The following is a 26,914-nucleotide window of genomic DNA, read 5'->3' on the forward strand; positions in this document are numbered from 1 at the left end:
GAGATATGAACACAGACCGGGTCAATTGGAAAGGCTTGGTAAAGCCACTTCTGTGTTCTGAGACATAAACAGAGACCGGGTCAGTTGGGAAGGCTTGGTAAATTCACTATTCTGAGACATGAACAGAGACCGGGCCAGTTGGAAAGGCTTGGTAAAGCCACTGCTGTATTCTGAGACATGAACAGAGACCGGGTCAATTGGAAAGGCTTGTTAAAGCCACTGCTGTATTCTGAGACATAAACAGCGACCGGGTCAGTTGGGAAGGCTTGGTAAATTCACTATTCTGAGACATGAACAGAGACCGGGCCAGTTGGAAAGGCTTGGTAAAGCCACTGCTGTATTCTGAGACATGAACAGAGACCGGGTCAGTTGGAAAGGCTTGGTAAAGCCACTTCTGTAATCTGAGACATAAACAGAGACCGGGTCAGTTGGAAAGGCTTGGTAAAGCCACTTCTTTATTCTGAGACATAAACAGAGACTGGGTCAGTTGGAAAGGCTTGGTAAAGCCACTTCTGTATTCGGAGACATAAACAGAGACCGAGTCAGTTGGAAAGGCTTGGTAAATCCACTATTCTGAGACATGAACACAGACCGGGTCAGTTGGAGAGGCTTGGTAAAGCCACTTCTGTATTCTGAGACATAAACAGAGACCGGGTCAGTTGGAAAGGCTTGGTAAAGCCACTTCTGTATTCTGTGACATGAACAGAGACCGGGTCAGTTGGAAAGGCTTGCTAAAGCCACTTCTGTATTCAGAGACATAAACAGAGACTGGGTCAGTTGGTAAGGCTTGGTAAAGCCACTTTTCTGAGACATGAACAGAGACCGGGTCAGTTGGAAAGGCTTGGTAAAGCCACTTCTGTATTCTGAGACATAAACAGAGACCGGGTCAGTTGGAAAGGCTTGGTAAAGCCACTATTCTAAGATATGAACAGAGATAATGAAATAATAATATGATAAAAATATACCAGCCCCAATGTGTTGTACTGTTTGTACCGGTATATATGTTACAGGCATTTTCTAAATTTAGATATTTTGTATAATGTCTAAATAAAATTTAAGGCATTTTACAAAATGACTAAAGTTGTTGGTCATTATGTAAATTGCCTTAAAATATTAAGGTATTTTGTATAATGCCTAGAAAATCAATGACCAATTTAAGATATTGCCTGATAATACTCCGGCAATTTGTTAAATTTTGTTAGATTGACTATCATTACAGTAAGGCTTATTAATTGGTATTGATAGTATATGTATGACCATTTTCATATCGATTATAAGATTTTAATCCTCGTTAATGACCTTTGTATACCTGCTGGTCATTGAGTGAGATGTTTTCAGGGCAGATTTCCCCTTACATGTTCATGCTTTTTGTCGAACAATTAACGGTGACGAAGGTTACGATTCTTCAGTTGTTTGTCAACTTTGCGCTGCCGAGCAAATTATTTTATCTGAAAGATCAGTAGCTGCAATTTCACTTAACATCAGTTTAATAGAATGCTTAAAATGTCAGAAAAACTCTCATCAGACGTTGAAATTGGTACAGATGTTCTAATTCCAATACCTTCAGTCGATCGCGGTAAGGGTGATCCAAAGAATGTGCACGTGATGGCTATAATTCTGTCAAAATTTGAAACAGTTATAAACTTGGTACGAAAGAAGGTCATTTGATTGGAAAGTATACTAGGAATCAATTTGATGTCGCTGATAATATGTTTTTGACGCCTACATCTGTGAATATGCACAATGAAATTTCTCTGAGACAGGCTGTTAAGTCCGGTTCATTATGCGATGGACAGGGCTTTGCTAAATGTGGATGTAGTACAAATATAAAGTCTTGGGATAAACACTAAACGGTGTTTATGTCGGAAGTCAGGACAGCTTTGTAATAGCAAGTGTCATCCTAATTTGTCATGTAAAAATAAGTGACTCTTTAAAAGCACAGTATCCAAAGGTCGAGAAATGTGTGTAAAAAAACACTGTTGTTTAATAAGCTGTGTTAATTTTATTTTATCTCAATTAGGTAATTTACAAAATGCCTACATATATTTTCTGGCATTCTGTAAAATGCCTTGAAAATTCAGTCATTTTGTAAAATGACTAAAACTCACAGTCATTTCACAAAATGCCTAAAAGTTTCAGGCATTATACAAAATGCCTAAAGTTAGAAAATGCCTGTAACATATATAAGCTATCAATGAAGCATTCATTTTGTGAATGTGACATTGGCGGTGTAATATGCCAGTCCGACAGTATAGCTAGGCGCCCTGTCGTAATTGGATACTAACCTTACAGTGCTTTGAAAATCTCAAGTTTTTGTTAACAGTGAACTATTTTCTCAAGTAAAAGTATCCCTCTAGGTTTCTAGCTTCATGATCACGATGATATATTTACTTAAAAGATCTAAAACAAAAAAAGTGTTTAATATCATGCAGTGTAGGAACGGTATTCTCCAACAACTGTATTTCAGAAACAGAACCGAAGAGTAAACACTAGTAAACAAATCGAAAAAAATGCGATTTACAAACATGGAGAATGCCTTATTTTGTTTGAAATAGATTCCATGGGTGGAATACGTTCTTCTTTGTCTCCGCACAAATGCACTAAAAATAAAAACAAAATAGGATCTATTTCGATCAATTTACTGCAATTAATGTTATAAGCAGTATTGCTGTAGTGTTTGGTTTATTGTAACAGGAAGTTTAGAAAAAAATCTTGATAAATAACAATGCTAAGGAAGTAGTGTATGTACCTTTTGAGAAAAAAAAACGTGTAGACATTGACTCATTTTGAGTTATTATAAAAATCTAATACTGGTAGTTTTTATTACTAAAGCTGATTTTAATTCCTTCAATAGAAATTCATGATATCTTAGTAAGGGCGAAAGGAATATGGTATGAATGGACATGTATCACAAAAGTGTGCATGAAAATGTTTTCAGTTGCACTGGAATTTTCAAATCCATAATATATTTTTTTTTGCCTAAAAATTAAAATTAATAAGTCCCTTTTGCCATTTTTGCTTCTTTTAGAATTAGGATGCTCTAAAAAAAGATGGAATAAGTGACTTGAACATTTCATTATCTCCCACGAACAGACTTTATCAAACCTGGAAGGTCTAATACGTCGTTCCAGATCAAACCGAGTCTTCTATAATGTTCTTCTTTCAAAGGATGTTTTCATCGACCGATTTTATAAACTATCAAAACAGCAGTCTTAAAGTGTCTGCCATATGGCGGCTGTAAAAAGTTTCCCCATACTTAGTACGCAGTGGTGTTATATTTTCTGGTACTTTTGCATCATTGAGAACATTCAATTTTACTATAATAGTAAATTCCACTTAAGTTGGTGCTAAGGGATGTCAGGGGCGTTGAGCATTTTATTACCTCTCATGAGCAGACTTGGTCAAACCAGGTCTGCTATTACGTTGCTTGATTGAGTTCTCTACTTCCAAAGTATCTTTTCACATATTTTACACTAACAGTCTGGAATTATGCTGACTGCAGTCCAGACTACCACCACGCTTTGTCTACGATAACGCGATTCGAGGGCTGAGTGCGAAACTATTGTAAATATTTATAAATAAAGAACAAGATACAACAGTTCCGCGCTCAGCCCTGGAATTAAATTACACCAATGCTAAACAAAATGATATATTTATTCAATATTTTATTGCTTGCGATAAGACATTTTGATAATTTGTAGAATATATATTATGCTTTAAATAAGTAAAATAAAAGCTCAACGTGCCCTTCAGGTGGATATAATACTCACATTGTTGCAATAAAATCACAATATTTTATAGTGTTAAAATGCATCATAACAAAAAAACGTCATATATCATAATATCACTTACATTACTAAAGAACTTCTGTGACTATCTACAAGAACGTAAATCACAGAAAATATCGTGTGACTTAAGTACATATCATATCATTTAAACTTTTCATGGATTTTCTGGCCATTCAAACATGTACTGGAATATAATACGAAGAAACAAACGTGAAAAACTAAAATACGGTTGAAAAAAAACAACAACAACAGCGCACATGTATGTTAAATGACTTTGTGAGAACAAGCAAAGAACGGTCTAAAACTTGCTAAAACTAGTTCAGTTGGTGTTTTACTTTTTGATGATATATTTTTTTTTGATTCTCAATACTTGTTAAATAAGTTTATAATATCATTATAACATAGTTTCGGAGCATCCATTGCCCAAATGAAATCAAGATGTTCCCAGGCACTGATTACTTTCTTGAAAATCACCGTTTTGGATATATTGAGAAGCTTCGTGACGTCACTAGGAGCAACCAGCCAATCATGAGTTCCGGAAAACATCGCTGTAGGTACGGTGACCTTGCTCGGATCGTACACTGGTGGCGTCGTCTGATAAAAAGCACGCAAGATAGAATTATAGAAATACTATCATATATTATTATATACTTTACTGTAAATAGTAACAAAAATACCGTTAAAAACGGCCATAAATTACGACCACCATAGACGGATCCATAACGGCGCAGTGTGCTTCTGCGCCATAATCATAATGACCCCGGGTAACCGGAACGTTAGCACATTCTGACGTTGACGTCATGAAGCAACGTCATTATGGCGGATAAAAGGGTGCTGAATCAATTTCAGATCAATTGTCAAATAATGATGGCATTATCGATGAAAAAGCAATACAAATGATGCTTAATATGAAAAAGGCAAAGCCTCTGAGCGAGCGTAGCTTAAACGGCAAATAAACTATTCACTGCTTAAAACAATTCCGAGAACCTATTCACTTGAAAAGAAACAAAAATTTAGTGTCATTATACCTGTAACAGCGAATATGATACGTTGCAAAATTTATGGAAAGCCGGTGTCACGGTGACGTCATTACCTGTTTGTGGCGTTCTTATGGCTTTATGCTTATTTATGATATTTTATCCCAATGCTTGATCTTTTAAAAGAAAATCATATTTTTTTCTACCAACTGGAAATCTTTCTTGCATTATTTTTGAGTGATGGATAATATTCAGCAATCAAATGAAGTTCTGTATTCACTGCCAACAAAGCATTTCCTGTGAGCACCTGTCCTCTAGGGACACGCACTTTGTAAAATAAAAGCAAAATTGAAATTATTTCCATAACATAACTTTTTTAAAAATAAAGACACCTAATGAACATAGAGATTGTAACTCAAATATAAAATTAAAAAAAAACAATTTTCTCGACTTTGACGGAAGTAGAACAAAATGGCGGCACCCAAAATGGCGGCGCCCAGACGAGAGGAAAATTTTTCAGCTACATCACTTTGCCCCATTCAGCACACCTTTGTTATATTCGCCTACACATTGCCGTAAGGCGAGCTACGCGCTCGCAATTGCGCTTCGTGCAATTGCTCGCGAGCTACGCGCTCGCTATTAATTTGTGGAAAATATGATAAATAAAAACACCAAGATAAATATGAAGCTAAGGTACATAAAGAGGTCAATAAACGGCTTATGTATGCCTTCTGGCCATATTCATAATGGCCCTTGTGCAATTATGACACTATGTTAGCCACTATGATAAGACGGCACAACCAAGCCATATATCAACCTCTTATTCAAATAAAAAAACTAAGACTTTTTTTTGGGGGTTTATAGGTCATATGGCGACTATCAAGCTTTGATGGTGGAGGATGACCCCAGTGTCCCTCCTTGTATTATTTCCCCACGGGCGGACACCTGGGTAGAACCACTGACCTTCCGTAAGCCAACTGAATGGCTTCCTCATATGAAGAATTCAACGCCACGAGTGAGGCTCGAACCAACATCGATGAATGTCAAGTGATTCGAAGTCAGCGACCGTAACCTCTCCGCTACGGAGGTCCTTGAAAAAAAAAAACGAACAAAAGAGCTAAGACCGACACCTCTGTAAAGAATTTCGTTCCGGCTTTTACCTTTGCCAAGAAATAATGTATATTGTGTTTAATCCTACATCTTGTCTGAGAAAAAAGAAAATAGTATTTATTAAAAGGTTTATATACGGCTTGGCTGTGCCTTTTTGCCATAATGGCACATCTTGTGTCATAATAATGCCGGAGGGCCATTTTGAAACTAGGTGTGCCATATTATGACTAGAAGGCACATACAAGCTATATTCATCTTATTTTTATTTTTCATATTCTCCACAAGCTGAAGTATCATTAGCATTGCTTTCTTGATCAACAGGCGAATGGATGCAGATTCTTCGTTTTTGTCTTTGTTCAAATAAAAAATTATTAAAAGACGTCCATAAACCGTTTTTTATTCTGATTGCATCAAAAGGCCGAATTTATCTTTCTATAACACAGAGACGAAACTTAAAAGAACATATTTCTTTTTGCGTGAAGGCACGTGACCTACATCGTACTGTAACAGTTGAGTTGAAACGTCATATAATATTTAAAACGACATTATAATAAAGTGATTATGATTTTTTTTTAATTTCCAAAGAATTATAAATGTACCTTGGTAGCAATTACGAAAAACTATTAACTTTTCTTTGCCTTTTTTTATCAAGAATAAATGTCGTATAAATATCATATTCCCAGACCACAGCAAATGTATGCTGTTTAAAAAATAAGTCAATGGATAATCAGTTGAATATCGAAAAAATCAAAACAATACCTGATTATACTTAAGCATATTATCCTTTGCTCCAAAATCATACATCTGAAACTTGCCTGTGAGGACCATCTACAAATAAAACATCCTCTGCTTAAATTCATTGTACTAAATCAATGAAATATACATGCTGAGGGTCGACGGTTGAGCGCAAGTATGTCGTAACTAATACTTATTAAAGAAGACATTACAACAGATCAAACCTCGATGTTATTTATTGTATTGAAGTTAATACAATCATTATGTCCCTCTTCGAGGAACTATATTCTTTTGTCATTGTCTGTTGATTGGTCGTTCTGTTAGTAGAACATTTAGTTTCCGACCAATAACTAGAGAATGCTTAGACTCATATTAGTCAAACTTCACAGGATGACTTCCTGTGGTCAATAGATAACCCATGTTGTTATGGAACCTATAAGACAAACGTCAAGGTCACAATGACCTTGAGACTGAAAACTGTTTCTGCTCATTAACTGAACAACGCTGAGGCATACAGTCGTCAAACTTCTCAAGACACTGTTTTCAGTGTATGAACCGTAGTATGTGTGTGTAAGCAGGTCAAAGGTCACAGTGACCTCGAGATTTAGAACGGTTTCCGCTCATTTGGCCTAGATTCGTCAACTACATATGATGGTAGATGAACCCTTTGTTGGGATCATTAGGTCAAAGGTCAATGTGGCAGTGACATCGGGACAGGAAACAGTTTTCGCTCAATAACTAGTAATTGTCTACAGTCATCCAACTTCATACGATGATTTCCCTGTGATTAGTATATTTCCCTTTTCTTATGGAGGTCACTAGGTCAAGGTCCAGTGACCTCGGGACTGAAAATGGTTATCGTTCAGTAATTTTAGACCATATGACCTACTGCTTTCAAACTTCACATGATGATTTCCTATGGCATGAGATCGCCCGTTACGGTATTAAACTGGGGATCAGTAAGTTAAAGGTCAAGATCATAGTGATCTGGGGACAGAAAATGGGACAGACCATTATGGTGGCATACGTGTGTTACAAACAGCTCTTGTTTATGTCTCATTTTAACGTAACGGCAAACCGTAATACTGACATTTGAAATCTGACCATTTTAATGGTTAAAAATACTGCTAAAATGTTAACTTATTGACTTTTAGTGATACGAAGTGAACTGTCCGTCTGAAGACATTGTTTTCGTCAATTAAACCATGTTGTGTTGAATAACCATACCTGTGCAAAATGATTTATATTCTGGACGGAAGTTCCCGCCGGATGTTGGCCAATATATACTGGGACACGTGACTGAAACAGAAAAACAATCAAATCCATACACACTTTATCAATGGTTTTTTAAAACAGGAAGGATGGGATTTAGAAATAGTTGTTAGACATTACAATAAGTTTGAATACAGTTCCTTTTTAAAAAAGATCTTAGTCTACAATACTGTCTGTAAGCGTATATGTACGACAATTTAAAGACACAAACATATTATTTGACAAATACAGTGTTCACACTAAAAACTAACATGAGGTTAAGTTAGTTGAGTTTGCTGTTTAGCCAGTCATCTGATGATTAAGAGATAAAAACCATAACGTCAATGTTCGACTTAAATATGAGACCGAAGCGAAACTCAAATACATAACTTAGTTTAACAGGAAATTAGGATCACTTTCTACCTTTCAAAGAGTGTATGGCATTGCGTTTTGTTAATTGTCAGGGGTGGTATAGTACGTCATCAACAAGTGCGCGCAACACTTCCCGATGCGGCTTTTTTGTGTCAAAACATCTCGATTCGGTGAGTAAACTTGCGATTATTACATTGATAACTAATAGATTCGGAAATGACATATAGTCGAAAGTACCCGCACATGCGTCTAGTTTATCATTTACGTTTGCATTTTTCAAGAAAGTCTTCCGTTTAAGAGAACATTCGTGCACAATGCACTTCATGGAAACACTTCCCTATTCACCACACCATATTATGTCGCATAACAAGAGTTTACATGCATTTCTGATAAATCCAAGCATTGACGGGTTTTCTTTTATGGTAAACACATGTCAGTGATACCTTGATTAGTCATTGGAATCTAAACTTTCCGAAAAATCAGTAAACTAAAATTTCGCCATCCCGGTTCACCAACTGAATTGATGTCCTTCCCTGCTCACCAATTTCCAGCATGACTTACACCGGACTGGTGCTCATATAAATGTGATCACGCTTGCCTGGAAGTTCTATTAACTCGAATAACTAATTGTTAGAGTGCTTTCACTAGATGGTCCGTAAACTTCATTAAGCATTTGAAGATAATATTGAAAGAACGAGGCATATCTTGAACATATGTTGTATACTATAAACGTGCATATGTATGATATAATTATGTTCTATCATGTCCTTATGTTTGTTATTTTAGGTACATGAAAGATGAAAAAGGAAACAAAACTTCTAGTCTGCATCAATGGAATTGTCAATATATGTTAAAAAGGATTGCTGAGTGACCGGCATGCAAGACGTAATTGACGTATTATATTTTCCAGAAGCTGTACGACTTAATATTTGAGAAATGGAGAACATCCTCTAACGACCCCAGACAAGGATTTCAACGCTCAACTAGGTCTTCGTACCAAACTTTGTCACGACTATGTCGGTTGCTGTTTCAAGGTATGGATATAAATGACTGATTTAATTTCAATAATGTTACAGTAGATAAACCTTAATAAGTGGTAAAGTTAGATAGGCACTTCGACACATGATATTATAAATAGAAAGTATTTTGGAAACCATTAGTTAACTTGTTACTCTAATTATTTTTGCATGATAAGTACATGTATATATGGCGTGTCATCGAAAATAGTCGAGTATGATGGCTTTGATTTCGAACTTGAGTTTAAGGCAAGACTCGATGAGACAAATAAGAATATGTGCTGTTTTTAAAGGAGCAACCTTTTAATATATTTTAAAGGTATAAAGTCGCACCAATTCAGTTTAGTTTTTAATAATATGCTACTATTTAATTTTGTTTAACGTTTCAGGGCCCCGTGATCATCACAATTGCTCGGGAAAAATGAGAAACTACTGTATCGCGCCAACGAAAAGTTCTTATTAAGGAGTTTTAGATGTGCGCAGGGAATGACCAAGAGTGACTGCAACCGAATTATAATAACCACGTAGTAGAATGGGACATCGATTGAATCTACACTAGAAAGCGGTTCAGGATTTAACATTTGACATATGTTCAGATTTTGCTTGCAACTCGTAGTGCACCCAATTACATGTTAAATCTTGAAGTGTGCTTTAACAGTGGTAGAACAATTTTACTTGCAATGTAAATTATTTTGCTTTTCTTAAACTGTTTAGTTGTTGAAAATGTTGTTGTATAAAAGATTATTTGAAATAGGAAATTTTACTAATTTTTTGTATAAACCCTTACACAGTGGAAGCCGTTGTGACATAAACATACGGACATACACTTTCAAGACATAGCCACATCTTCCTTTTTATAAGCTAATGTTATATATTTACACAAATCAACGAAAGTAGATTTATTACTTGAATGTAGCAATTCTAAATTTTATACACATTTATACAAGTATATTGGTAACGTTTCATTAACTTTGGATGTAATTCTTTATAACTCAACATTTAAAAAAATGAAACTCACCTTAAGTTTCATTAAGATCGCATATCTGACAAATTCTTTGACATTGTATGCTTTAATTTTCTTCGATCAAGAAGTAGTGTACATCTCTATGTCACATATTCTTAACAATTGGAAATATTCAGACACGACAGAAAGACATAAGTGGAGATGCACTGCCTAAACTTCAAAATCAACAAAAATCAGAATATAATAACTCTTGAAACCATTAAACTGGAAAATGTTGAGTTTTTGCGCAACTACACTAATTATATCACAGAAACACAAAAATTGATAAAGTGGCAATGTAGTATAATCTGTGAAGGTTCATTGACCGAAACATAAAGATAACAAGAATATTTACATTGTTGTGTTTTACCCGTTATGAGCATTAGTGTCAATTACATTTCATACATGGTTTAATACTGATGTTGCCTTTCATCAAAATCTGTCAAATGTTATTTAGAAGAAAGGAGAGGCACTGACAAGACTCTGTGACTTCAACACAGACAGACAAAACAAAACAAAACATGTTTCAATAAAAAATCACAATTGCTTGAAGTCACGCAAAATCACATTAAATTCCATCTAAAAAGCTGTACATGGCTAAATATTGTACGGTAGTGGTCACACGTAACACTGAGCTGTAAGACTTTCTTGAAAAATGCAAAAGCCAGTGATAAACTAGAGGCGCATGCGGGTACTTTAGACTATATGTCATTTCCAAATCTGTTCGTTACCAATGAAATAATTGCAAGTTTACTCACCGAATCGATATGTTTTGACATAAAAAAAGCCGCATCGGGAAGTGTTGCGCGCACCTGTTGATGACGTACTATACCACCCCTGATTGTTCAAATATTTGAGTTGATTTGATATATGTATTTCAAGTCCACGTCCATGCTTATTTATGGGCAAGACAGGAAGAAAATGGTATATTATGCAGACCACAATAAAACATGTTTGAAACATTTTATTTAGATGCCGAGTAACGTAAAGAGTGAAAATAATTACAAAAATCCTAAAACAGTGCAAAACAGCAAAAAGTCGCAGACAAGTCTACAGATGAGACGGTAAGAAAATGCAGATGAAGCAAGTGTTTTATTTATATTGCAATTTATATGACTTTTGTCATTCATGTCTTATTCATATTGCAATTTATTTTACATTAATTTTGTAATACATTATTTATGGTTTCCCTCAGATGCGTATGTCTTCCGAATTCGAGTGATAATCTTCTCATAATTGATGGCTTTGAACTGATTTTCAATCCAGAATGCGATAAACGAATATTCAACAACTTCATATTCTCCCCAAGTGTCAAATATACAATTTACTTCCAGCTGTGGACAGTAACTTTAAGTAATTCTTGCTAAAATTACATTTCATCACACATTATTTTAGTGCAAGCAAACAGTACAGTGTTTCCCTTAGAAATTCATCATTATATTACCGGAAAGCAATCACTGAAATAAAGAGAGAGGCAATACCATCTAGTAAAGATCCTCGTATATTATGAAAACTATAGGCGTACCTGGTTCATTTGCTGTTCATCAAAACCACAAAGCACAAACAGGAAGTTTTTGCAGAGAAACGCTGGTATTTCCTTTGTGCAAATATCTTTCGCTAACCACTTGAAAATCTTGTCATTGGGTAAAATTTCTCCATCTCCAAACAGGTCGGCAATAAACTGAAAAATAAAATCAAGACACACATTGATAAACTGTTTGATTCACGGAATCTGTAGCAATAAAACTTTACACAATGTAACAAAATTATGTGTTATATTGTCTCTACAGTCTCCAAAGACAGAGTAAGGTATGTGTGACTTTCAATCATATTTCAAGGAATAAAGTGATTTTCACAAATATTCGTGTGCCATATTTTTTCGGTACTCATGTGTAATGTTAAACAAACATGGCGAAGCTGAAAGGGTATGAGCTGAAAACTTTAAGCTTATAGATAAACAAGAGGTATCTGATATTTTTCAGTTTATTTGTAGATGTCACCAACCAACCATGTTTGAGTATATAAATAACATTTTTGATTGTATCGATTTTAAAAAATTCAAATATTTGTATTTATGAAGGGGCATAGTGTAAAATTTTCTAAGTTGAGTTAAGAAATAAATAGGCAATAGAGATTTAAGTTTTGATGTTTGAAGACTGTAAACGATCTTATGATAGCGGTCTATTTTGTGTATCTCGTTATGAATGCCTTATAATACTATACACGCTTGCTAATGTTTTTTCTCAAAAAAGCATCTGTTTCGTGTAAGAGAGCATCTTCTGAATCTTGGGAAAATATGCAAATGCTATAACGGGTAATAAATATGCCTTAATACCATTCTATCACAAAACGTGTAAAAATAGAGAACATGAACATTTTGTCTAGAGACAATTTGATGAAAGGCATTGTGTTTGAAATCATTTGTCTTCCACCTGTGATTAATGTGGGGAAGTTGGAGTTACTTGCGGAGAACAGGTTTGTACCGGTTCAGAATCCAGGAACACTGGTTAGGTTATTATATAATAACTGCCAGCCGTTATATAACTGAAATACTGTTGCAAAATGGCGTTAAACCCAAAACAAAACAAAAAAAAAAAAAAAAAACAAAAAAAAAAAAAAAAAAAAAAAAAGAAAAACACACAAAAAAAAGAAGCATTCCTCTCAATTTTGTTTTGATTGTAGGGATAACATATGATTTTTTCGTGTTATAACGTCTGCACGATGTTATTACACGAAAATAACATGCGTTAACGCTATTCTAGCATAAAACGCGAAAAACGAATAAATGAATACATTATCCCTCAACATCATTAAATTTCCATGAAATGCGCGGGAATATCCGAGTTGTTTTTTCACGTTGACGTCATTTCCATTTGAATTATCCGTTTTAGGGCCGTAATACATTTACGCTCTGCCACGGAACGCGCATATATAAAAGGGTGTTATAACAGCACGTGAGCGCGAGAATCTCTCTGTTAACACACGTTTTCTCTCCTGTTAAAACATCCCCAAAAAGTGACAATAACAGCAGTTTTATGCTAGAATAGTCTTTAGAGGACCATTTTACTGTTACATGAAACAAACGTGTGCTACCGCTATTCATGCATGAAACACATCAAAAGTGCTGGAAATATCGAAAATGCAAAACTATTCAGCTGATCGAAGCCGACCGTATAACGTAGTTTTGGACTATTGTTTTGTTTCTGGATTTCCTGGGCTAAGGTAACTGTGCATATTCTATACAGGTCGAGTGGATATTTATCAGCATGGCATTTCTCATGGGAATTTCTTATTAATATGATGTAAATGGGTGTGACTCCTCCTTTCTTTCATATAATTGGTAAACAATGAAAACTAGCTGTCTTTACACAACGTGAAGGTGCCGTGAGGTGCCGACAGACCACAATTCTTTCTGGTTCCTTCTGTTCCTTAATTGCTTTTTTCTTTTAATGTAAACATTATTGTGCAATAGCAATAGAAATGCTGATAAATTATTTTTACATAGATAATTATAGCGGTGCATTTAATATCATCTAACATATAATTGTAAATGTTAGTCGGCCATGTTAATACAAATGTAACTTACATCTAGGTCCTTTGAGAAAGGAGCTAATAGTCGCAGTGGACCAGTCAGTGCGTCAAGGTAGACGGCAGGAGCGAGCGGCACAAACATCTTTATTTTCTTTGCGAAGTCTGGATCTGTTGACATCGCAGCGTAACCTACGCCTCCTCCCTGGGAATGTCCAACAAAATATACCTGCTCAGCTCCCGTAATAGCCAACATCTTGTTAACAGTTGCAGGAAGATCGTACTTTGCCATCTCATCCCAACTGAAATAGAACACACAGGTGTTGTACCATACAGCTAGAGAGAAAAAAAAAACCAGAAAATACACTCAAAGAAAACTCTGTTGCTCTTTTGATATTTTCGCAATATCATTTATATTACAAACAGTATATTTATGAAGTTTCTCTTTAATATGTTATAAATAATATCTTCAAATTTCAAATTGATAAAAATGTGCTATACCTTTTCATACATTTTAAAACCCCAATCCAATAAAAAAGGTCACAAAACTCCAGATTCCAGGGAAAGGTCAATAATACAAAACAAATTTCATTATAATTTACGCAGAAAAATCATGAACAAACTAAGCAAAAATTACTTCTTTATCCTTCCTTATTAATTGTGGTTTTATTTTACACTGTCCCGTGTCTTTGGAACATGGTGGGGATAAGAGTGAGGTTGGGTGCGCACCATAAACCGTTTTAAGCTCCCCAGCGGTGTGTTTGCCACTGACCGTTCCAAGGCGGTGCCCCACTGTGTTCCTTTGTTTGTTCGTTTTGTCCTCATGTGTTGGCTTTGTGTGTGTGTGTGTGTGTGCGTGTGAGTGTGTGTGTATGTGTATGTGTGCACGTCTGCGTGCTGTGGGTTTCGTCTTGCGGAGGCTGCGTTTTCGGTACGTGGCATTCCCTGTTTGATATTTGTCTTTGTTTTTTATGTTTGACCATATATTAGAAATGATTCTATATCTCCCACGCAATATCCTTATAAATTATAATTACTTACACGTTCATTAAAAAGCAAACAAGCAGGTGTGTTCTGTGACATTTAAAAAATTGGTTGCAATTGTAATATGAAAGAAATGATGTGGTTTCTCGATTAGATTTTGTTCAAATTTCTGTATGCTATTAACGATAGGTTTGCTTAAACGTATATACAATTTCATATTATGTACTAGCTGTAGTACAAAAATATTACAGAAAAATCCAAGGGGGCGTTAAATGTTCCGATTAGTATAATATCTGATATCCCTAAGTTTTGATAAAATAATTCCCTGGCGTAATGTTCAGACTTAAAGAGAAAAAATCCTTAAATATTTCACACGTTTATAGAGAACAAAATGTCATGCCTGAAATACACTGATAAGGCGTCATTGTCAGGCTAGACAAATCACGGATAGAAAATTCTGTTAATTTTGCGCACCAGAAAAATGTACCTAGGATCTCGCGATCACCTTTTCATGACCAACTGCTGTTTAAAGAAATAATATAAAAGACAAATATTTCTTATTTTGCGACCAATTTACCCAGTGGCCATATCTTTATCAGATTTCCAACGGTTGGTTTAAACGTGGTTTGAGTGGTTAATTGTACGCAAAAAGGGTATAACATGTACAGTGGCATTTTCTTTCTGGTCTGGTGCCAGTGGTTGGAACCACCTGATTTGAAAAGCTATAACGGTTGTGATTTTTGTCCACCTTTATAAAAGGAAGTTAAAGCATAGAAATATTTGCTTTTCACAAATTTGTATCGATTTCTCCTTTCATTTTATTTTGTCAAGCGTCAAATTTACGGTACCCTCTTTGCATACGAAACAGATATTTTCTCTCCGTGCTTCCATAAAATTGCTATTTTGGAGTTTAATGCTAATAGGGATAATAAAAGTCAAAAAACGGTCAGTCAGAGAACATTACATAATAATTACAAAGTTATTTGTTAGAAATGTCACCGTTGCTATAAAACTGGCAACAAAAGCCTTTGCATTTAATCTTCAATTACCTAAACTCCCAGAATTCTTTCTGGTCAGGATTCAGTTTCTCATGTCTCAATCCATACGTATTTCCTCGGCAATTGCCAAGCCAGACGTCAAAACCAGCGTCAGCCAAAATAAAACCAAGGCTCTCGTTCACAAGATTCTCTACCCAGCATGCTGAGCAAGAAAGTAGTCCGTGCATTAAAAGCACAACTGGTTTACCTGAAACTGGATATCAAATTCTGTAGTGTATTTTTACTAATTTATTTGATCTTGCTTTATGACTAATCATAAATATCTACTTCCTGAAAAAAAAAAGCTATTGGTGTAGTATGATTTTTGGTCATGACTTAAAGCGGGGCTTCAAGCCCAGGACATCTAATTGAGCGATCGACACGTTAATACGCCTTTTGACGACGGCTGCTACAGCTTTGTTAATTTTTGAAAAAGGGAAGTGCGCTATCAAAGCAAGCAAGAAATATATTCCCAAACATGTTGATTGAAGGATTCTCAGTAACTTCAAAGTTATACCCCGGGCAAAATTATCAAAAACAGGTAGAATTAAAAAAATGGGACCATATTGCGACATATAACGCTCGACAAATTCTTGCGACATTTAGCATTAAAGGTGCGACTTAAAGCGGCAGATGATTTTGCGACATTTAGCAGTGGGTTCAACATTTAACGTCAACCTTGCGACATTTAATGGCGGTTGCGACATATGACGGTGCCGCAACGAGTTTCACACACGCGCCTAACAAGTTCGACCTAGATCTGATATAAGTAGGCTTACAGATACCAATGAACTTTAAAACGTACTTCATCTCCAAACAAATTATAGCACTCCGTTAAAAATGAATTACAGTTTCTATTTTCCGATTGCTCTCGAATGGACTCAAATTTAGGCATGTTCTGAGACATCCTACATGTATATCAGTTATGATTAATGTACGGAGCAAAGATCTTACAGAAGGATTTATCAGCGACTACTGTTGCAATGTAACATTCTTTTAACACCCCGTGTTGTGTAAATATAATTACCGCCCCTTAACCACAATTTTTTTTTGTATCAGATACTAGGTATTTCATTATTTATGTCATCATTTTGCTTTTTCGTTTATTGTCACTGAACATGTTTACTTTTTGATTGTATTACAGTAGCGACAGGCTATTAACCTAACCAGTGTTTCTGGATTCTGTACCTAATTAACCTATTCGCAGCATGTATCTGCCAATTTCTCCACATGAATCAGAAGTGGAGGACGAAATGACTTCAGACACAATGTACTCTATCAAAACGTCACGGAAAACATACGCCTCACCAAGGGATCGAACCCACGGCACCGCGATCCGTAGATCTGCGCCCTCCTTAATGAACGAAGTGACGTAACATATCGAAGTCCTCAGGGCGGTGTCGACATATATTGCAACACCAGCTGAATGGTTAAGTGCTGTATACAGTAGAAACGTTCATAACAGTGAAAAAAAACGGATATCATTCCAACCTTTCTATCAGAAATAAATATATATATATGTCATATATAAAACAATACTTCAAATGATACTTACAAAATAAATCCTGTTTGAAAATATATACGAAACGTCATATATACATATATTCCGTGGCAATTTTGCTACTAACCAGATCTGTTTTGGTTCCTACCATGAGGTATTCTTTGAACATCTAGTATATACCCATCGTCAGTGTGTACGTCATAATCCTCGCACGGGTAACCTTTACTTGTGATCAGTTGTGTCTAAAAAAGGAAATCATAAGATAAGTAAAACTGCAGTACTATATCATTCGTGTATCCGCTTCCCTTCGCGGCGGGAAACGTATTGTTTTAGCTTGAACATCATCTGTCCGAATCTTCCAGGATGGTTAACACAAAATCAAAAATAATTTCAGTCACATCAAGTTTTGCAAAAATTAAAGATATTCTCTGCAAAATGATAGTTTTCTGGATATTTTCTTCCTTTCCGGATACTTCTTCAATCTTTCATCAGATTTTGTTCAAACTTCGCATAGCTGGTACCAGATTAAGTTTTGCTTATTGACAAGAAGTTGCGGTCGACTTAGTCTTACATGAATCGCGCGACTTAAAATGTTCGATTCTGCTCTTTCTACACAAGGTTTGTTCACATCTTTTGTTCAGATTTAATGGTAATACTAATATCATGTTTGTTTAATCGACTTCAGCATCCTACATAATTCATTAGATCGTTTCAACCAGTCAGTTAATATATTGCATTTTCAGGATTGTCATGTTGTGTTTCTTGATATAAATTGCCGCTGAAATATTTACTGATTTAGATAAACGTGGTTGATGTCACATGATACATAAACTGCACAGTAAACATGTTTTACTAGTGAGAATTTGGCAGAAATATTTACGGTTTTTACAAAATGAAAGAATGTTATATGAGCCGTGCCATGAGAAAACCAACATAGTGGCTTTGCGACCAGCATAGATCCAGACAAGCATGCGCATCCGCGCAGTCTGATCAGGATCCATGCTGTTCGCTTACGGTTTCTCTAATTGCAATAGGCTTTGAAAGCAAACAGCATGGATCCTGACCAGACTGCGCGGATGCGCAGGCTGGTCTGGATCCATGCTGGTCGCAAAGCCACTATGTTGCTTTTTTACATGGCACGGCTCATTTATATTTATTATTACGGATTCATTATCTTCATTAAGTTATGGTACATCTGATATTAATTTTGGCTAAGGTGTAAATAAACTTGTAAAGGACACTCTGTCTTTGACAATGCACCAGAGATGTTTTTGATAGGTTGATTCTACCGTATATTCGGAAGGGTTCACTTTTTAATTTCAGGTTTGTTTTCAGAAAGACTAAGAAGAATAGTTTATTTCATAAATTAAAAAACTTGAGCCAGTGTTATTCCTCTGTTACAATATTATACAATGTCAAATATATATATACATATTTAATACTAGATATCGTTTAGTGTTGTAATTATGAGCAGTTATAACAACAACAGATAAAAATGTTTGCATAAGTTTAAAATATTCTTTATAATCATTGAAAATTAAAAAAAAAAATATGCGATACAATTTTCTCTTTGTAGCAAAAATCCTTTCGAGCACGTTTGTTTTTCATAGTTTTTGTTGAGACGGATTAGAAACAATTCATTTGGATTATTTTAAGAAAGGTAACAGTTGGCAGTGATGGACGCATTGAATCTTTAAACGGCTCTAGATGCTTAATGCAGTAGTTGTTTCAGTACATATACACACATATATATATACAATTTCAAAACTCCATAGCATGAAAGAATTTGGTTTTAAAACTTATGAAAAACTTGCATATACGTGCGTCAACCCAATCATGGATTATGGGGTTATAAACGTTATCAAAGTTTAGAAATTTTGCAAAATTGAGCAATGAGGTATTTTCTTGGTGTGCATCGTCTGGCACCGCTCTATGCTATGACTGGGGATATTGGTTGGATTCTACCCACATACAGAAGATGGCCGACAATGCTACGATATTGATATTGACTGCTTAAATTTGATGATAACAGATTAACAAGACAAGTGTTTGAAATTGACTACGCTAATTGCTTAAATAACTAAAGATATAATGACAAGATTAGACTTACAGGATTGTTTTTCAAATAAGTGTTCCATTAGTGATAACATTATTAATGGAAAAAACTGCTGATTTCTATTCAGGTATACGGACAGAAAATGTGAGAACGGTCAGAAAATTAAGAACATATGTCACTTTTAAGTAAAGATTTCAGACGGAAGAATAAGTATGTTTGAATTTGAAAAGAAGCGAGAGATCTACTCTGTGGTATTCTACCTTTAAAAATGGAAACAGGTCGCTTTGGTAATGAAAAAATTGAAGAAAGACTTTGTACTTTATGTGATATTAGACAGGTGGAAGATGAAATACTTGTTGTGTTGAACTATTATGATATTAGATCAGAAATGTTTAGAGACACACTGAATGATTCGAACTTTGCTGGCTTTTGTTAATAAATTTCCCCAGAAATGTGCTAATTTGTGAACAGTGTCTTTCTGAAACGTAAACGAAGACTTTAAATGTAAACATTTTATATGATCATTTGTGTGTAAAAAACTGCAAATCACATTGACATTTCAACTTTTCTTAATAAACTTTACTGTATTTCAGTATATTTAATATCGTTTGCGGATAATACTTGTTCGACGGTATTTTATATTATGTGAAATTTTACTGTACACTCTGGGTGACTTATAGGCCCACTGGCCGGGTATTATATTACGTTATGATCTAGATTTACTATACTGTAAAACACATGTCACTTTAATAAATTATTTACTTACTTACTAACTTATACATAGCAATGTTCTCAGTATTATTATCACCTTTATATCCCTTTCCTCAGTTCCACTCAATAATTACTGCATTTATATAATAAATATTTTGTTTTCAAACATCATTATATTGTTGTTGTGCATACATATAGCAACTATAGGCCTATATCCTTAACATGCATTGACTGTGAAATGATGGAACATATTTTAGTATAATTCCATACAAGAAGTTTTCGAGAATCTAGAGAATGGTCAGCAAACTGACAATCTTGGCAATGCACTTTGCTAATGCTTTGGACAAGGCTGACCACCATAAAATAATACATAAACTCCACTGGGAGTATATCCATTGGCATCAGAGAGCAAATACTCATTACTAAGGTTGACCTAATTCGATCACCTGGGTATTGAAATACGACATGACAATACGAAGCCACTGTCTCGGGTGCTCCTATTTATAGCTCACCAGAGCACAAAGGGTCCGTCGTGCGTCGTCCGTCAACATTTGTGAACACTCTAGAGGCCACATTTGTGATCCAATCTTTATGAAACTTGGTCAGAATGTTAGTCTTGATGATCTCTAAGTCAAATTTGAAACTGAGTCATGTGGGATCAAAAACTAGGTCAGTAGGCCAGATCAAAAGAAAATCTTGTGGACACTCTAGAAGCAACAGTTGTGACCCAATATTTATTAAACTTTGTCAGAATGATTGTCTTGATGATCTATAGGTCAAGTTCGAATCTGGGTCATATCGGGTCAAAAACTAGGTCACCCCGTCAAATCAAAGGAAAAGCTTTTGAACATTTTAGAGGCCACAATTTTGACTCAATCTTTATGAAACATGGTCAGAATGTTTGTCTTGATGATTTCTAGGTCAAATATGAAACTGGGTTATGTGGGGTCAAAAACTAGGTCTGTAGGCCATATAAAAGAAAAAGCTTGTGAACACTAGAGGCCACAGTTTTGACCAATATTTAAGAAACTTAGTCAGAATGATTGTCTTGATAAATTCTAGGTCAAGTTCGAACCTGGGTCACGTGGGGTCAAAAATTAGGTCACCCGGTCAAATCAAAGGAAAAGCTTTGAACACTTTAGAGGCCACAATTTTTACTCAATCTTTATGAAACTTGGTCAGAATTTTGTCTTGATGATTTCTAGGTCAAGTTTGAAACTGGGTCATGTGGGGTCAAAAACTAGGTCACTAGGCCAGATCAAAGGAAAATTTTGTCAACACTCTAGAGACCACAATCTAAGTTTGAAACCTATGAGAATTAATCAGAATGTTTGTCTTGATAACCTTTAGGTTAAGTTTAAATCTAGGTCGTGTGGGGACAAAAACTAGGTCACCCGATAAAATCAAAGGAAAAACTTGGGAACACTCTAGAGGCCACAGTTATGACCCAATCTTTATAAAACTTGGCCAAAATGTTTATCTTGACAATTTCTACGAAAAATTTGAAACTGGGTCATATGGGGTCAAAAACTAGGTCAGTAATCCAGATCAAACGAAAAGCTTGTGAACACTCAAGAGGCCACAATTGAGACTCAATCTTTATGAAATTTGGTCAGAATGTTTGTCTTGATGATCTCTAGGTCAGGTTTGAATCTGGGTCATTGTGACTGGCAGAAATATGATAGAAAGCTATCATATTGTAGCTGGGCACATACACTTTGCACCGATACTAAGACTTTTAAAATGAAACACTGAATTGGGACCAGCAGTACGCTTAATATAGTGCCGAAACGGACATTTCTTATACATAATTATATACATATGTGCATAGAAAATAACGGTTTTTACCCGAATTCGGGACACGGAATTTTTCTTTGCAATCAACACTGGGATGGTCCTAAAAGACCAACGGGTTACTTACATTGCGATATAACAATATTAAGACCCATCCCCCGGGTTTTTTCTCTATCATAGGTCAATTTTCATCTCATGAAGTTAGGTACAACGAAGTGCGTAATCCCCTTTTAAGGAACAATAGTAGGAACTAGCATAGGGGTGAAATCCTAATAAAGCCTCTGCATGGCTACTCAAAGAGATTCACCAAAGGACAGCTCTAGTCATAAAAAGATATATTCAAACTATCGCTTAAAACTGGCCAAGTCCCAGTAGATGGAAGAATGCAGTCGCTTCAACCCAGTATACAAGGAAGGCCAAAAATCCGAGGCTAGCAACTATAGGCCTATATCCTGAAATGCATTGCCTGTGAAATGACAATCATGGTAATGCACTTTGCTAACGCTTTGGACAAGGCTGACCACCATAAAATAATACATTAACTCCACTGGGAGTCCATCCATTAGCATCAGAGAGCACAAAGTCATGACTCTAGGACCGATCCCAAAGTGTCCTTGTGGACGGCTTTCCCTCATCACTCTACCTGTTCTCGCTGCAATTCCTCAAGGCTCAGCAATAGGCCTCTGTCTCTTCCTGATTTACCTTAACTATATACCGACTCCATTAAAAGTAACAGTTACTGAAGATTATTTGCATATAACACCATTGTGTGTCTTATGCGTAAATCCTTGTATATACAAAGCGTACACGTATGCAACAACTATAATCAAACAAGTAGTATCACCTTAATGAACTTAACTGGCAATCCCTTGAAAATCGCAGTTTCCCCCCCCCCCCCCACCCCCTCGCTCTCTCTCTCTCTCAGTCATAATATTGTGTAGTATTATCTTATTGAAATTTATAATAATAATATCATACCCATAAGGATTCTAATATATTTGATCCCGCGATGTCACACCCAGTATGCAAACTCTTTATTCCAAGAACAATACGTTCTTTGAATACCCACCGTATCACAAACAAGAGGACCACATTAGCCCTAATTCGATCTCCTGGGTTTTAAATTACGACATGACAATATGAAGCCACTGTCTCGGTGCTCCTGTTATTTCCTTTTAAATTCAATATAATACCTATACACGCATAGAGTTCTCCTGGGTCTTGTGATCGGCAGAAATATGATAGAAAGCTATAATGACACATTGAATTGGGGAGCAGCAGTACGCTAAATATAGTGCCAAAACGGACATTTCTTATACATAATTATATACATATGTTCATAGAAAATAACGGTTTTTACCCGAATTCGGGACACGGAATTTTTCTTTGCAATCAACACTGGGATGACCCCAGCCCTGAGACAGGGTCATTTTGACCCCAGGGGCAGAAGTCGAACAAAGTTGGTAGAGGACCACTAGACAATCCTACAAACTAAATATCTAAATTGGGCCTTGCAGTTTTAGACAAGATTTTTTAATTATTTTCCTGTACAAGTCTATTTAAACCACGTGCTTCCCCCGGGGGCGCGGCCGTTTTAAACCCCAGTGGGATAATGTGGACAGTCCTGGTAAAGGATACCTGTACCATGCTTCTTACCAAATATCAAAACCCTAGGTCATGTGGTTTTGTACAAGAAAATTTTCCCAATATAAGTTTATGTAAACCATGTGACCTGCCAGGGCGGGCCATATTTGACCCTAGGGGTTATTGAACAATCTTGGTAAAGGACCATTTCACGATGCTAAATACAAAATATCAAAGCCCTAGGCCCTGTGATTTTGAACAAGAATATTTTCAATGTTTTCCCTATATAAGTCTATATCACCATATGATCCCAAGGGCGGGGCCATATTTGACCCTAGGGGGTAATTTGAATAATATTGGTAGATGAACACTAGATAATACTACATACTAGATATCAAAGCCCTAGAACCTGTGGTTTTGGACAAGAAGATTTTTTTTTAAGTTTTTCCTTTCGGTTGCCAAGTCAACCAGAGTTCTGAACGGAATTCAATTCTTTGAACAATTTTAAAGAAAACAGCCCGAGGAACATCCCCGTGAAGTTTCATCTAAATTGTCCTAGTGGTTAAGAAGGACATGTAGTTTAAAGAAAACTGTTGACGGACGACGGGCAATCACTGACCACAATAGCTCACTCATGAGCAATTCGTGCATAGGTAAGCTAAAAAGGGAGTAAACAAGGGGTTTGAGGCAATGCTTTTGGGGTTAGTAATTACTGATACAGCAAAATATACTATGGAATAGATGGTAACTTTTATGCTACAAAAAGAGGTTGAAGAAACAAGACGCAGATGGCAGATGTCAGTCTGCGAGAAATACATATATACGTCCCTGGCCAAGCATTTCAAAAATAAAAATCATGTATTAACAGCGCTTAAATTGCCTTGTTTGCACACGATTTTCCCGTTAATACATGGGCGGATCTAATGAAAAAAGTAGTTTTTTTTTATGCAACAGTACATATAAAATCTTATTTAGAAACTTTTATATACACTGATCTCATATTTACTGCGCCTCACAAGACATCCGGTTGCGCATGTGCACCGGAAACGGAATTTCCCAATCATTTTGACAGCAATATTTTGTAAACAAATCTTCCAGTGTCATTGTAAATACATTAAACACTCACCGATTTTGATAACATTTTCAATATTTGTAAGGTTTGAATAATTCTGATTGAAGGCAAACTTAAATTTAAGGGATTGAATGCGGCGAGGTTATCTACACGCCAATTTTATCTCACTAACCGGTAACTGTAATATCAGTGATGCATTGTTAAACCGCTCGTTTATCTCTATCTACATAAGAGTACTTCCCTGTTTGACTGCCTTTTGATATTGTTTTTGATCTAAACAAAGATTTATATGTACTGTCAACATTGAGCTAGATACTGACTCAGATAAAAGGGATGATCCAAAATTAGCAAGTGACACTTATAATCATGATAATTTAAACGACGCAATTTTGACCATTTATGATATTGTGATCATATATACTTACAGGTTATTATCTTTCCTCGAGTTCTGTAGCGGAAATATTGCGCGGAGCACAGTATTATTCCGCTAAAGAACATGGATGGTAGCATGCATTTCCATGGACTAGCTCAATCAAACCAAACCTGCATTATTTTCATTTTTATTGTGTTAGGCGACCCCATGAGTTTCTATTTTGTTAGTAACCGTAGCTAACTAAAAGGTCAAGACAATTATAATTTTATCAAATTAAGGTAGTTCTGCAAGTCTGATGAACCGGAAGTGATGGCGTAACGTCATTTAACCGGAAAATGTAGAATAAAGTCTGGATTCGGCGTACGGAAATGAAAATCATTTTATGAATTAATGGCAACCCGTGAGCAAATTTATTACAAAGACACTGTTACTATCTTTCTTAATAAAAAATACGATATTAAAACATCTGACATGTTAATAATTCAAAATAATGTCTTAAAATAAGCTTGAAATGTGTGGTTCGCTTTAATCATTTAATCATGGTAAAATAGCTAAAAAATACGACTGTGAGAAGTTTCATTAAAATCTACATAGTAGAAAAAAATCTATTTGCGAAAATGTTATGAAAGTTGTGATTTTCCCATAAACTCCCATTATGAAAAATTGTGTGAGGTCAAAATTTTTCAAATCAGTCTAGCAAAAAATTAAACATACGATCCTATCTGTTTTATGTGCTGAATTTTCTAAATATATTTTGAAGTTTTGAAAAAGTCAGTGTTTAATCAAGTTCTACGTTGTAGAAAAAATGTCGATCCAAACGTGCAGAAGTACCTTAAGGTTTAAGAGTATGTCATCAAAACACATGTAGAAATATATTCGATAAACGAACAACATTTTTACCAATATTTTACCTGACCATTACCTATTCTGCCGTACTGTTCCGTATGACGGATACTTTAAATATTTTGAAAAAGTAGTCCCCCTTGAAAATGAATGCCATTTGTAAAGAAATAAAACTAAACAATTGCTGAAAACTGTGTTCCACCTAGTTATGTGAAATTTCAACACTCGTATGCTATTGCAAATGCATCAAAACGAACATGTGTAACAGTTCTTTGAATATGGTGAGTTTTTAAAGGCGTTTAATTGTCCAAAAGTGGGGCCCCTTTAGGCAATTCTTTTCCGGAATTCAATGTTTATATCAGTATACTGGCACTTGTTTCGTAGAGTAATATACATTTGTACATGTTTTACAAGCTGTTCAATTTTCATGTGAAGCAACTCTTTCTTTCTATGATTTGGTGTTGTTTGATATTCCTTTCTCCAAACGTAAGGCTAAGCGTTGAGAATGAATTTACAAACAATTACAGAGCTAGTTTTTCCTAGAAGGGACGAGAAAATCGGAGGTTAACCTATTTTTTTTTTCAGGAAGTTTTTGTTAGGCATTCGAACTTCCCCCAAGTAAGACAACCTGTTCTATCCAACGATGAATTAAATGAAACATTCTGTACTGTTGTAGGGTAACAAAGACTCTACTATGAGGTCATCTACCTTTAAATCAGTTACTAAACATATGCAATTATAGATTTAGTGTGTAAAATAGTTTTTCTTCAGCTGTTCCTCCGTTGTAGCACTTACATCCGCGAAGATGTGCAATAAATGTTTTGAATTAATAACGAAAAAAAAAACGATTAAAATTAAAGGAAAAGTTTACATTATACACATGTATCTGAAACACACACACACACACACACACACAACAACAACAATAAGAAATCATGACATAATTAACTTACTGTGTTCATGTGTATCTCCGGATCATCTGATACCTTCCGTTTCCACGGGTTTAACAAACATGAGCCACCTAAACATGGTAATAGAATCAGAAATATCGAAATGCACGTAACAAATTTCATGTCTTAAACATATAGCGGGATCAAAGCAGTTCGCCTCAATACTTATCAGCGTTTAAGCACTTATGATTATACTGATATTTGAAACTATAAGCAAGGTTATTTTATA

At 35.5% G+C, this 26,914-nt stretch overlaps 1 protein-coding gene across 1 annotated transcript; it reads right to left on the bottom strand.

Annotated features, from left to right (window-relative positions):
* Positions 1 to 3,648: 3,648 nt before the first annotated feature.
* Positions 3,649 to 26,914, bottom strand: LOC123564940 (lysosomal acid lipase/cholesteryl ester hydrolase-like). The gene is made up of 8 exons (XM_045358870.2): positions 26,689 to 26,914; positions 17,430 to 17,544; positions 15,814 to 16,015; positions 13,839 to 14,082; positions 11,778 to 11,933; positions 7,838 to 7,909; positions 6,635 to 6,703; positions 3,649 to 4,382 (listed from the first exon to the last, which is right to left on the bottom strand). Exons 1-8 carry the CDS (start codon positions 26,806 to 26,808, stop codon positions 4,152 to 4,154), a joined length of 1,209 nt encoding a protein of 402 aa, XP_045214805.2. The 5' UTR covers positions 26,809 to 26,914; the 3' UTR covers positions 3,649 to 4,151.

Source organism: Mercenaria mercenaria, chromosome 2 (genome assembly GCF_021730395.1).
Source record: "Mercenaria mercenaria strain notata chromosome 2, MADL_Memer_1, whole genome shotgun sequence".
NCBI lineage: Eukaryota > Metazoa > Mollusca > Bivalvia > Venerida > Veneridae > Mercenaria > Mercenaria mercenaria.

What these genes read in the sequence shown, in the direction of transcription:
- LOC123564940 (XM_045358870.2), bottom strand. Translation starts at nt 26,808, where the DNA reads ATGAAATTTGTTACGTGCATTTCGATATTTCTGATTCTATTACCATGT. An exon ending in AAAGAATTCTGGGAGTTTAG is followed by an intron (nt 14,083 to 15,813) that starts GTAATTGAAGAT and finishes GTTCTATTTCAG; the next exon opens with TTGGGATGAGATGGCAAAGT. An exon ending in ATATAAATCATTTTGCACAG is followed by an intron (nt 6,704 to 7,837) that starts GTATGGTTATTC and finishes TTTTATTTGTAG; the next exon opens with ATGGTCCTCACAGGCAAGTT.